At 35.8% G+C, this 14,954-nt stretch overlaps 1 protein-coding gene across 1 annotated transcript in view; it reads right to left on the bottom strand.

Moving 5' to 3' along the window:
* The window catches only part of prex2 (phosphatidylinositol-3,4,5-trisphosphate-dependent Rac exchange factor 2), a 134,077-nt gene that overhangs the window by 22,596 nt on the left and 96,527 nt on the right, over positions 1-14,954 (bottom strand). The window contains exons 33-35 of the mRNA XM_039666829.2: positions 11,959-12,061; positions 10,966-11,109; positions 10,703-10,817 (exon numbers count right to left, since the gene is read on the bottom strand). Coding sequence (XP_039522763.2) covers positions 10,703-10,817; positions 10,966-11,109; positions 11,959-12,061 — 362 coding nt within the window. The remainder of the gene's footprint in view (positions 1-10,702; positions 10,818-10,965; positions 11,110-11,958; positions 12,062-14,954) is intronic.

Genomic DNA, 14,954 nt, shown 5'->3' with positions numbered 1-14,954 from the left:
GGGCATTAATATTATTGTTAATTAGTAAAATATATTAAATCCTTCGCTGATTGGAGCAGATGATATGAAAATTGTTGCACTATTACAGATTATTAATAAAGCCAAATTATGTTAACAAATACACTCAGGTATTTGCATTAAGCAAAGTTCTTTAGAAACATCAAGATACCATCAGCTTAAAGCAATAAGAGTTTAAATCACTCATTCCACTGGTTTACAAAAGGATTTTCATCTTAATTTCATTAAGCACCCAACATATCATGCAAAGCACAAACAACCACGAATGGAGGTTAATTGGCTTAGAAACATCCATCAAGGCCTCTAAGCTCTGATACAGCAGCTGGTAGACCTCAATAGCCATTGTAGCCATTTCAATGCAGTGTAATACACAGGAATGTCTGTGATCCTGGTACATTATTGTTTCAAATGACATGTTAAATATCACGTTAGACCTTTGCCAGCTGTAAAGAACAGTCAGAGGTTACATCTAATTTGAAAAAAAGTCAGTCTGATCAAATATTACATATGTAGGCTACACACCACAATTTATGTAAATTTGTCAAAGTCAGTTTCAAAGAAAGAAAATACTTTTAACAAGAATTGTACTTTTAAAATGTTACAAAAATATGCTATAATAATGCTGTTCGTTCAATCCTTCTATTCTGTTTCAGCAAATCAGCATATTAGAATGATTTCTGAAAGATCACGTGACACTGAATGACACATGTGTCATTCAATGATATCAGATAATAAATTACATTTTAAAATATATTAAAATAGAAACATTAAAATGTGATAATATTTCACAATATCACTCTTTGTAATGTTTGATGAGCATGTACAACTTCAATGACATTTAAAAATCTTACCAACCCCAAACTTTTGAAAGTCTGTGTGCATTTTAGTAATATTACTGTATATGAATTTATATCATTATTCTTTATTTTACATTTAAATTTTATTTTTACATGCAAAAGATATGATTCAACTTTTCTAAAATGTATAATTCTCTAATATTTACTGACCCTGACTACAACAGAGTGTGTTGAAAAGAAAGAAGAGGAGACCAGGCAAAAAGAAAATGAACTCTGTAATTTCAGTCAAGAAGACAAATGCCTCTCATACTGCCGACACAAGACCTTCACAATCCAGCAGTTCTGTGCCGGCTGCCTGTTCATTTTTGTGAATTCTCAGTCTCTGAATTTTCAGTCCATCACCCCTTCTGCAGATGGCCTAAAGTCTCAGAATAAGCCATGGCCACATCCATCAGCAAAGCCTCCAAAGATGTCCCTGCCTGGACATATCAGAGCAGGATTTAAAAAAAAGTGACTGAAATCACTGAAAAAGTTTTTGACTGAAATCCATCAAGGCAAGACTAGAGAGATTCTTTATGAGAGAAAATCATAAAAGCTCTTCTACACCCATAAAAAAAAGTTGTGCTAGACCAGTTAAAGTTCATAAGTCACTATGGTTCACGTCCTGATTTATCCACACCAGTACAGTTTCATGTAATGTGCCCCTCACTTCAGACTGTGACTAAAGAGTCCACTGATTTAAAACAATAGCCCGCTGTGCTTCTCAAAGTTCTCCGCACCAGATGGGCAGAGCGGGTCTTCACGCATCGCAAAACCAAACAGACAAGTTTGGCGGGCTCAAACAGCACCAGATGGAGCTGACGATTTATGTCACTAGATCAAACGCCCATCCGCTGTTCAGTTTCACGGCAGAGACAACAACTCACTGTTGAGAAACACTGCACTGACAGGGGGTGTGTGTTAACTTATATTTAGGGGCATGAGATTTTTACACAAAATCCCATCCTGAATGTTATCTTTTACATATACTGTGACAAGGGCACTGTAAGATAAAGTGCTACCTAATAAAATATGTGACATGTAGTTACTGTATAAATGATGCAACTAAACCTAAACTAACCCTTATTCCTAACCCTAACCCTATAGTAAGTGTATGTAGTTAAGTATTAGTATTTAAATGTTTAATTAGTTTCTAGTGAGTTGCTAAGGTATTTTGGGTAATAGATATGGACGGACAGACGGTCGGACGGACGGACGGACGGACGGACGGACGGACGGACGGACGGACGGACAGACAGACAGACAGACAGACAGACAGACAGACAGACAGATAGATAGATAGATAGATAGATAGATAGATAGATAGATAGATAGATAGATAGATAGATAGATAGATAGATAGATAGATAGATAGATAGATAGATAGATAGATAGATCTATAAAAAAGATATCACATAAGTATCAGTATAACTGATACAATTTTTACATTAATAATAGTTTATTGAGCATCAAATCAGAATATTAAAATTTATAATATAATAATAAACATATTAATTAATATAATACATTTTTAAGGATTATCTGATCCTGAAGACTGGAGCAAAGATGCAGAAAAATTCAGCTTTACAGTCAAAAAATATTAAATTCTAAATTGTACAAATATTTCACAATATTACTATTTTTAGTGCATTATCAAATGAATACAGCCTAGACATTAAAACATAACAAAAAATATTACTTTAAAAAATCTTACCAACCAAACTTTTTTATGGTGGTGTCATTAAAAAAATATACAAAGTATATATATATATATATATATATATATATATTATGTCTAATGATATTAATAAGGTAAATTAACAAAAATATGGCATTACTATATTTTTTAGACTAATTATCAAGAAAGAAATGGAATAGCTCAGAGTCAAGAAGTGTAATATTTCCTCAAAACTAAAGCATACAGAACCCCCATGCTGGTTCTGGTTCTTAGAGGTTTTACAGTGATTAAGGGTCACTACTCAAGCAGGCAAATGTAATCCATTAAACCAGAGGGTGGCGTTATCTTAGAATGTGCCCTGGTCTGTGTGTGGTGAACGTGGGACCCACCTGCAGGACTCGTAACTCATCAGTGGTCTTTCCTTTAAGGCACACTGTGCAGTAACTGATGGCCCATGTTCTCTCTCCATGGGCTCTTATGAGAGACTTTAATGGAAATGCTGGACAGGATCCAAGGATGGGACCAATTTAGCTACGACTCTGTTTGCTGGGCCTAAAAGCAAATTGTAGCCACTGCACTGTTTCATCTTAAAACATAAAAAAAAAAAAAAAAAAAACACTTCTGGCCCTATTTCAAAAGCATTACCCAGTGTGCTTTGGGGTTTTCAGACATGATTAGACACTGATGAATGAATACAGCATGCCTCAGCAGGACCATGATAGTATGGAGTGGTATTTAGATGCAAACAGGGGTATTTACTGAATCAAATTAACAATGTTTTTAATTCATTTACTGAAATTTGGGTCCAATTCTCACAACTACCTAATAACTATGACTTTTGCCTCAATAAACTCCTAATTACAGCTTATTAATAGTTAGTAAGGTAGTTGTTAAGTTTAGGTATTGGTAGGATTAAGGGATGTAGAATATGGTAATGCAGAATAAGGCATTAATATGTGCTTTATAAGTACTAATAAACACCCAATATCCTAGTAATATGCATGCTAATCAGCAACTAGTTAATAGTGAGAATTGGACCTTAAACTACAGTGTTACCCAGATTTGTCGTGCTCATGTATGTAAAGTCTGGAGTGTGTGTTTCATTTGTCATTTGTCATTTCACAAGTCATTTGCAGGACAGAGGCTATAAAAATTAGGAAACAAGACCTTGGGTTTCAAGGGGCCTTAAAATGCATGATGATCTTCAGGTTTCAGACATACTGTAACATAAAATGTTATAAAATTCACTTCAATTCAACACATTTGACCAAACATGCATATTTATTTTGTCTTACCACTCGTGGTTTAACATTTACTTTTGGTTTTGGCAGATTTTGTGCCCTCTGCCAAATGTATGTTTTTATTTGGTTTCTTTGCGGCTCAGCATTGCATCATGGTCATTATCAGGCCATCGTGCCTTTAAGAAGACCAATAAATCTACAAATAGCGCTAGGCCTCAACCGCCACCATGACCCAATGCATGACCTCAACAAACCTCGACTAATTACAAACCGATTCACAAACATGATGTCATGCTGGTTCCATCAAAGCTGTCATAAAAGCACTCTAAAAGACACAAACACACACTCACACAAAAATTTCAGCCCATGTATAGGTGCCTTCCCATCGGGACCAGATCGCTCAACCAATTTCAGTTCGCGACTAGCCAAGCATCGAGTTTTTACTGGCTGATAAGTACGGCCATTAATCCAGCTGTCAAACACACACACATCCCACAATCCAGAAACCTAACACAGGGTCAGAGTGCTACAAGAACGAGCTACCCATCTGTATCAAACACACCACATCCACATGACTAGGACCGCAGAGACCACTACAAACTCAAGTCTCACTTCAGTAACTCGGAAAAAAACAAAGAACTTGTGGGCATGTGGAGTTTAAATCTGAAATCAGCAGTGAATGCCTTGTTTAGGAGAACAATCAAAAAACCAAGTTTATTTTTAGTCAACAAAGCTGTGGAATTAATCTAACAATCCACAAAACTTGAAATGAAAGAAGCTGGCTGGACTCTTTTTTGGCGGTTCATCATCAGAAAAATCAGCCACCACGTCTGATGCCACATCAAGGTCTCGACTGTATTACTGACTTACTGGGTGTATTAGAAGCAGTTTCTATCCCATACTTTGAAGTCTTATTTATGAAGGGGAGATGAACTGGACATGAACTGGACACGAAGTTGAACAGCTTAAAAACTACCAGATGAGTCACGGATTCGATTAAATGCGCCAAATGTAGTCAAACTATTTTAATTTCCATTCCACATGAAAAGGGGTACTGTGCTGTCTCCAAATTAAAGTGCTTTCCATGAAAAGACACAACTGGAGCTGACATCAACTCGATAAAGACCACATTAACACTGCATACTCAAACTGAACTTCTTCCAGAGCTGTGCGTTGATAATGTGAGCTAATGTAATGCTGAATGTGGTATAAATAAAGGCAGAAATAACATAGAGCCAACAAATAAATAGAGCAACAGCTCTGAAACATCTCACATATTCATGTGTCTCTATTCACCGTCCCTTTTGTCAATTCTCCTTGCTTTTAAATTTTGTACTTAAAACTAGTCAAAAGTAAAGCAGCAAGACTAAATTTACTTGTATTAATGATTCAATCCATGAAAAAAAAGATCTAATGCTAATATATATAATTAGCCTTTTTATGATATTTGATTTATGTTTTCATATTTGCGCTGTCATGGCTTAAAAGGGTGATTTCTTTCCGATTTCAATTCGATGAATCATCATCTCAGCCAAACAGCCAAAAAGTCACTGTAGTGAAAAAAGATTAAACTTAATGCAACAACTAAAACAAGTAGTTAAAAAATAAATCAAGACATTTCTTCCCAAACGTCCATTAGACTTTTTTTTTGAGTGATTATGCCTAAGAAACTGACTTGATATATGGAAATGAATTGAATTTACCAACACTAATGGTATTTGTGATATTAAAGACACTCTGTTAAAATATCTCTGTCCAATCATTCTCAAACTTTAGAATGGCGAAACCGGTATAGTGACATTATTTTTAGGAAACTTAATAATAATCATCATTCATCAATAGTTATGTATACACAAATTTGACTTTATAGATGTCACAGACAGAGAGACTGTAAGCCAACTGAATAAAGAAACTGGCCAAGAATTAAGTGTCTGTTCTTTGTCAGAAACCCGACTGTGACGCACTGTTGTGGTTAATGATCTGGGAAGGTATACAAAAGGTTTCAGGTTCACCATTCTAGCCTGAAGCAACTAAAGTGTTTTAGTGATGGATGTGATATACTTATATGAATTGAAATGGAAAGGCACATAATGCAAAATTCATTCGCATGAGACCAGACATGTGTTTGTTATTTTCAGATCAGGTTTGTTTGATGATGATTCTAATGACCTCATCACATCGCAAATGATGTCTCTTTTAAGACATAGTCATAGACAAACAGACTTTTTGTAAAGACTCATGTGGTCTTTCTCCAAGTCAATCTCCAAGCTTTACTCTGATGAGCAACATCAGTAATGTCAGAAGTTATTGACTTCACATTTGAACAGTAATATATAATATATCTCGTCTGGGTTTAATGTACATGTGCCTTTGTTTGATCATGGTGATTCATGAAGCAACATATACGTACAGTATAGATAATATTTCTAATAGAGGTAGATAGGAATGATCATTCTCTTTGGGTATTATAGCATCTTATTTAGTGCTTCCATCACATTTTGACTGTACTATTAAAATGAGCTCTGGATAATAAGCAATCTACAGACATCCCACATTTTGGTATTCTTTTCCATTCAAATCATTACCAACATTAGCGCATGGGTCTGTTTGGATCTTTGCAGTATAATATCAATTGAACTTGTCAATGAGCTCAGAACACTACTCGGCTGAAGATGCAAAGTGGCCGATCAATACTGTCCATCATTTACAAAGGTCAAAGATGTAAAGAGCATGTTCTCTTTGGCTTTGATCTCACAGGGGTCATTTTGTAGGATATACCAAATTTAAATAAATAAAAATGCAATATAATTGGTTAAAACAAACGCAGTTTTGTGAGAAATAAAGACTACTTACAAATAAAATCCTACATTTGTCCTTTGGGGATTAAGACTACTCGAACACGTTATTCCTGTATTTTGCAGGGCTCGGCAATAAGGTCTGCCCGAAGGCCCGGGGCAAATCTGAATGACACAGTTGAAGGCACTGTCACTTGCCCGATCAAGCAAGTGCTGGATTGTCGCAAAAGTTTATCATTTGCAAGTGTTTTTGACCCTTGGTAATTTAAATATTCAAGTGCAAGACACAAAAGAGAACACAATTTGGTAATCACGCACTGTTTGAAAAGTTTTGTGTGAGCAACACACATTCGAAGCACGCAAATACTGAATTGAGTACTTTCACGTCTTCTTACAACAATCATGTCAAATTGAACATACAGTAGTGTGTTATGCCATAAGTGAATGTAAACAGTTGAGAAATAAAATGCATGTGTAACAGTATATCGGATACCAGTACAATGTTGTGTATTTATATATATATATATATATATATATATATGTGTGTGTGTGTGTGTGTGTATGTGTGTGTGTGTGTGTGTGTGTATGTATATGTATTTAATTAATATTGAATATATACATTTATTTAAAATGTGATAACATATAATTATTGTAATTAATATAAATATTCAACAAAAAGTTATTATTTGATTTATATAATAAAAAACACATAATTATTATATATGACATTATTGGTTCGTTTGTAATCTAATCATTTAGACAAGGCACTGACTAGTCAATTTTAAAAGGATAAGTTTTTCAGAAAAAAAATGAAAATGTGGATCGTGTTTAGAATTTTGAAGACTAGCGTCTAGCACATAGTGGCCTCATTGTCATATCCATATAAGAACAGACACATTTCGAAGAAGGAGCGGATTTGCCTTTTCGTCATTCAGTGTTCACACTTCACATTCAGTCGATAGAAATCCATTAAGCTCGGCTTAAAAATGCCAATACCATTGCTCAGATAGCAAGGGTATGGAAAAGGCTCAGAAAAATTGTGTTATTAGTGGAATATAGATAGACTATTTTAAAAAAAACGAGGATGCCAGAGAGCACGGTGTAGATAATTGTCAGCATTACACCCCGAATGTTGGCAAGCCAAACCAAAACAGTGTTTGCACATAATGAGACAATATTTCTTGAGTAACCCGTCATACATTTTCCACTGGCCTCAAACCAAGCCAAGGCTGTACTTGATCTCAGGTACAATTGGCAGGCTCGCTTCCATTCAAATCCCAAAAGTAATATGCCCCTATGGCACGCGTAACACAATGAAACTTGGCTGACCTCAGCACACTGTAACCAATTAGGGGCGAGATCTACATCAGATGCTTACCTTGTGTGCTATAAAGCAAACATAAGCTGCTCAGAGACCATGTTATTAGGGTCCTGCATGATGATTATTTTCCATAAACATATCACATTCACTCATATTTAGTGCTGATGTTCAGGGTTTGGAAACAACTTACATGTTTCAACAGCCATTATAATGTCTCAAGAGACCTCTGGAAGACTTAAACATATAACTTAAGAACCAAAGAAACATGAACCCGGTGTAAAACACTGATCTACAGATACATATCTGGATTGCTAGATGGGAATATTCCCATAATATACTGCAGCAATGTTCCTGGAATACCTTCCCAGAATGTTTGGGTACCCACATGCTTTTGGCTGTATAGTTTATCTGAAACACCAGTTGTGGCTATGAAATAAAGTCTAGTTTTGACAGACTGATGAATTGAACTCATCTTTAGATCTGAGGGTAAATTCATCTTCATCCCAACAAAAAAAAAAAACATTATACAAACAGACTGACATAATTACAGTATGGGCAAAGAGCCAGATGTCTACATCTTTAAACTTAAATTAAAGCAGTTTCAAATGTTTATGTATTTGTTAGTTTGAAAATGTGATTTCAAAATGTTTAAGTTAATAATTGTATCCCTTAAAACTCATCTTTGATCACCAAAATTAAATATTCAAAGGGTTTTTTTTTTTCTTGGAAAAAAAATCCTGCATTAAAATAGCTTGAATGTAACTCTACACCCTTGCCTCATTTAGTATACGCGGTTCTGAATATGCAAATTGGCCCCACCTTCACGCATTCGCACCAGCTCAAAGATTCACTCGTTTACGGTCACACGTTGATGTGATTGGTTACAAGGCAGTTTCTGACATCAGAAACACCAGCGATTTCAAACCGCATTTTTGAGACGGTCTTTGGTTCACTGCTGTTTTAAAGAGAAAATCCTCAACAATGGTGTTGACTTATAAATTTGTATGTTTTTTTAAGCCACCACATAGACATATAAACAACATTAAAAGCTTGATTTTCACCAAAGGGGGAATTTAACTATTAAAGGTGCTATATGTAACTTTTTTGCCTGTGTGTGAATGAGTTGTAATCATACATTACAATGATTCACTTGTCAGGTTTTGCTATTACCTCTGAAGGCCAGTTTTCCTATTTCTATGTGAAATATGAAGTCTCCGGGTTGGATTTTGAAAGAGTAGGGGTGTAACCCCGGCATCCTGGCCAAATTTTGAAAGAGTAGGGGTGTAACCCCGGCATCCTGGCCAAATTTGCCCAGTGGCCTCTGTCCATCATGGCCTCCTAATCATCCCCATATACACCAATTGGCTTCATCACTGTCTCCTCTCCACCAGTAAGCTGGTGTGTGGTGAGCGTTCTGGCGCAATATGGCTGCCGTCGCATCATCCAGGTGGATGCTGCACATTGGTGGTGGTTGAGGAGATCCCCCCCTCTATGTGAAGCGCTTTGAGTGTCCAGAAAAGCGCTATATAAATGTAACGAATTATTATTATTTATTTTATTTTCTACGAAATCCATTGGATGTGACTGTCTGAAAACACCAAAAAACGATAACACCAAAAAACGACCTGCCTCCAGCACAACACAGACTCCAACACAAACTCCACATAAATATAAAAATGAATAAAAAATTAAATAAAAAGAATGTATCTGCTGGAGCTCGTCCAGCAAAACGTGAATCGGATCGACTTTGGACCAAAACACGGATCAACATCGGCAGAGCATTTGAATTATGGTGAGACCTCCGGTATTTTTATTGTGATAAATTACAAGTTTTCAGATATGCAGAAATAAATAATGATAAACTTTAATGAAATAGCAAGGTAAACTACAACATACATGAGACATGAAATGAATACAAAAGACTGTTCCAAGATAACAAAATGTAGGTGCTTTAGGATGTAACTTTTATTTAATGTACTAGATCAACTGTCTAACGTCACTCATCCCACTACTATCATATTGTTTATAATACATATTTCCAGACACGTTCAGTACAGTAATGTTACTTCCTACGATCTTACTGTTACACTGAAATTGTTCAGTCTAGTTCACTAACCGTTTTCGTTATCATATTATACATTTACCTATGTTGACATTGCTGATTGTGAAAGATACACGAATAGTTAGTGAAATGCCTTATGTTAGATAACACCACAAATGCAACGTTACCCAATCGGAAACATTCCCCCATAGAGGCCGCTAAAAAATACATATAGCACCTTTAACATCATTTTATTTTAATTCAAATGCCACTCCCAGTCCCTCACACGGTAGAGATTCAACCGAGCAACCATAACTTGTTAAAATCTCCCAGAATTCCCATCTCCACCTCATGAGGAAATACAATGACCGCTTTACACTTAGGTATGAAGGCGTAGAGAGAAAATTGCGCAGTTTCCAACACTATCTCACGACCAATTCGTACGAATTCGACGCATGATTAAAAAGTGGCTAATTCGTACTAATTCGTACGACCTCACTCGTACTAATTCGTACGATTTGTCTAAACCCACGTGATGGTTAGGTTTAGGGGCGGGGTAAGGGGTAGGTCATTCGTACGAATTCATACGAATTGGCCAATTCGTAAAATATGTACGATTTAGCAAAATCGTATTAATTCGTACGAGTGAGGTCGTATGAATTGTTACGAATTAGCCACTTTTTAATCATTCGTCGAATTCGTACGACTTGGTCGTGAGATCGGGTTGCAGTTTCAGAGCTGAAGTTTGACTGACAGGTGAAGCATGACTTACCGCAGTCTCTTGTAGTACTGCTTGACCTTCTCCAGAGATCCAGCATTGATTTGGGCCTGAAATTCCTCTACTGACACATTCTCTCTGTAATAATATCCCTCCATGCTCTCCAAGGCTATGAAAGAAAAATTTTATTATTCAGACATTTAGCTATTTATTAGTTACAAAATTTCTAAAAAGGCGATAAACACACTTTAAAAGAGCATAATTCCGCACTTTTTAGCACACTTTAGGCTAACTACGTCCATTCAAACACATCATACCCTGGGTGAACAGGACGGGGTAGATTTTGAAGCTACCACCATGTCTTAGTCTCTGGGGTAACTGCTGGAAGTAGAACGCCTCCAGGTAAAAACAGACCTTCAAAGCCTGCCGTGTGCCCTCGACTTGGTATGAGATGGGCATATCTGGAGAAAAAGACACAAAGCCATCAGCATGATGGAGTCAGAGGATTTATAAATAAAATATCTCATGCAAACACACTGTTTCCAAGTGACTTCTTGAATACAAAAGCTAAGAATTCAAACACTGCCACTATTGTAAGTATTAACAATGTAATAATTATTATTTAATCAAATGAAATTACAGATTATATAACAACCGTATATACTTGATAAGAAATTATATTTAAAATACACCAAAAAAAACTTTATATATATAAATATATAAATAAATGTTTGATATACACATGTTTGGAAAAGTTTGGATGCTTTGTTTACATCAAGTTAATATGGACATGCTGCACTAATAGTTATCAACAGAGTGTCCAAATACTTTATGAAAAACACTCATAATTTGAATAAAAAAATATATTTACACTGTAAATAAATATTTTTTTCTTTTGTCAAATCAACTTAAATATTTTAGTTCAGATAACATAATATGTCGAGTTTCTGATGATTAAATCAATGTCCTTCATTGTATTAACTTACATTTTCCATTTCAATGAACTTAAGATTTTAAGGCAACCAGGTTACTTCATTTGTTAAGTTAAACCAACAATATTTTTTTTTACAGTGTGGTGTCTCTTCTTGAACAAAAAACAAAACATACTATGTGTGTGATATACATTTAATACAAATACCAATTAAATTGATATTTTGTCATATAATGCAAATACATAAATACATTTTAAGTGTGGTGTTTTAAGTGTGTACTTTTTTGGGAAATTGGAAACATACGGTAAATATACTAGTAAATTTAGCCTAGATTATCTCCTGATTAAAAAGGAAGTTGCTTCTTCCAAGAGTACTCACTAGCAACAAGAGGCTCCCCTTCAAACTGTCGGAAGTAAAAGCTGACCTTCTCCAGGTCCATGAGAGCAACTTGTGTATCTTCTAGGATGGCCTGCTCATCAGTCTAAAGACAAAATAACAAACAAAAAGTACCATTACTAAATACAATGTCCTCTTGAATATATGTGCATGTGTTATGTGGGTGGGGGTATGTGGTATGCTTAGGTATAGATACAAAATACAATTATAGTTTCATGTGGCAGACACACTAAGAAGAAGAAGAAGAGAGATTCATCTTTTCTTCATGCTCTGCTCTATTCGTTCTCTACTTCATCTTCTGCCTGCGTACACACAGTATCCCCAAAGCTGCAGATGAAGCCATCCACAAATCTGAACAAGTCTGGTGTGAGAATTGCAGGACCAGTCCTCACGCATCTGAAAGCGACACCTCTGTCTGATATGTGGGCTGACTCTCTCGAAGATTCCCAAATGCCAGATGCCACAATCCTTTCATCTGGGGGCCTACAAAAGCTGCCAAGCGATATCATGTCAAGAAATTACCTTCGGGTTGCTCGCTGCCTTTGCTCTCCTTCCCCTGAGTGTGTTCGGGGGTGGAGGGGGAAGAGCGGCAATGCTGCGGAGATAAGACTTAAGTCTCAAACGCTGGGAATCTTCATTTTACATGTAGGTTTAGACTAAGTCTGACTACATGATTGATTTAAACCTATCTGTCATAGCATATTGGATTTAAACCTCACGCTGTCTTTACATTCCTAAAAAAAAAAACAGTTACTACCCAGCTGAAAATAGCTACAATAGAACAGCAAGGTTCTCTCAAAGTAATGAACAAACATTTTCCAGTATCATTAAAAGAACATTTGCTCTAAGTTATCTGGTCTTTAATTAGATTCTCAAAATGCACGTTCTTAGAGCATGTGTTTGCTAGCTGGGTTCTTGAAAATGTTGTTTGTGTCTGCCTGAAGAAAGTCATACAGGTCATAAAAGTCATACTTCATACATGAAGTGTAAGTAAATGATCTCAATATTATTTTGGACGAAGTTTTCCATTGAAAATGAATTCAGCAAGCGAAATAATCTTCTCTTATATCCTTGGGATGAAAAGCATTCCCATTCTACCCCTGTCATGAAAGTGACTCTGGGTGCAAATAAATCTTTCACATAAAGAACATCCCCAGGCACACAAATAAAGAAATGTAATACTCTGGCCTCAATCACAGCCAGGTGAAATCTGATCTGGAATCGAAGCCAGAGACAGAAACACTTTACAAAACATGATAATCCTGCATTATCCCCTGGTCTGCCGGGATGCCCGCAGATTGTGTAAATTGCCAGTGTTTGGGAGAACACTCATGGCTACAGTCATCAATTCAATAAGACAGCCAACTCCACTGAGTCACAATACACAGACGTGGATCTGACCTTGCAGCTGGTCGCGGTAAACAAAAAGCAGATGTAATCTGCAGGGAGAAGGACAAACAAATGAAGAAAGTAGCTCAGGGATGCTGTCGTTCTCTCCACACAGTTTTCTGTTAAATGAAGAGTTATCTCACTCATTACATGCGTAAAATAATGGACTTTAGGGCAGCTGTTTAGTAGCAGCTAGGCTCTGTACTGATCCTCACAGCCATTAAAAGAAATCCTCAGCACTGCATCAGACTTTGAAATTGAAATGTGTTCTAATATCAAATCAAATCAAAAACAAAACAAAAACGAATTGTTTCGGATGGTAGGGGGCTTTTGTTTGGTTACACACTTCATTTCACCAGGCATTGTTTGTTTTTTATTTAAATCCAGAATAATTTATTAAAATTCAATTGATCGATTGATATTAAGATATAAATTATGCAAAACGAAATACTACAATCAAACCTATGAAGTGGTCAAAAATCTTTCCTGACCCACTCCATATCTCCCGACATGTTGAATTCAATCCATTTCAAAGCCCTTTATAATGTATGATATATGGTATGATATTGTAACAAAAATATGAAACCAAATACATTCTCTTAAATGGCTACAAACAAAACAGAAGAAAACAAAATTGAAATTTCTTTTCTTCAGTCGAAAATAATTTAAGGTTTTTGATGAAAATATTCCAGGATTTTCTCCATATAATGGACTTCATTGGGCACCAAACGGTTTAAGGTCCAAATAAAAGTTTCAGTGCAGCTTCAAAGGTCTTTAAACGACACCAGACGATGAATAAGGGTCTCATCTAAAACCCTTCAAGTCATGACTCGAAAAAAGATTTGTTCATTTTGATAAACGAGTTTGAACAGGAGAGTCACAAACACTCATCACAGAGCAAGGCGCACATTTGTGCTTATAAAACTTAAACTTTTTTATTTATTTTTGAAATGACCAATCGTTTCACTAGATAAGACCCTTATTTATCATCTGGTATCGTTTAAAGACACTTGAAGCTGCACTGAAACTCTCATTTGGACCTTGAACCGTTTGGCTCCCAATGAAGTCCATTATATGGAGAAAATCCTGGAATGTTTTCATCAAAAACCTTAATTTCTTTTCGACTGAAGAAAGAAAGACATAGACATCTTGCATGACAAGGGGGTGAGTAAATTATCAGCAAAAGTTTTTTAAAGTGAACTACTCCTTTAAAACACTTAAATGTAATTCTTAAATGCTATTAACACATTGCCATTATTGTAATTAATAGTTTTTTTTAACATTATTAAATATTTATTAATTGTATGTCTAATTTTATAATTGTATGTCTATCATTTTATAGACTCCTAACAATTCACATCACTCTGATGGCTCATTGCTTTAACAAATATATCTTACAGGCTATGCATCAAACACAAAACACCATAATGTTGTAACTAAGAAGGCTGTGATGAATCCAAATAGGCTGTGAGATGCTGGCCACATTGAGCAGGATTTTGACACATTTGAGTGCCATTCAAGGCCTTCGGTCAAAAATATATCCAACTCAAAGGGGGATGTCAGACTAGAAAGGCTGGTGAGGCTTATTT

This window comes from Pimephales promelas, chromosome 22 (assembly GCF_988280905.1).
Source record: "Pimephales promelas chromosome 22, fPimPro1.hap1.1, whole genome shotgun sequence".
Taxonomy (NCBI): Eukaryota; Metazoa; Chordata; class Actinopteri; order Cypriniformes; family Leuciscidae; genus Pimephales; species Pimephales promelas.
This window is presented reverse-complemented; position numbering and strand designations above follow the sequence as displayed.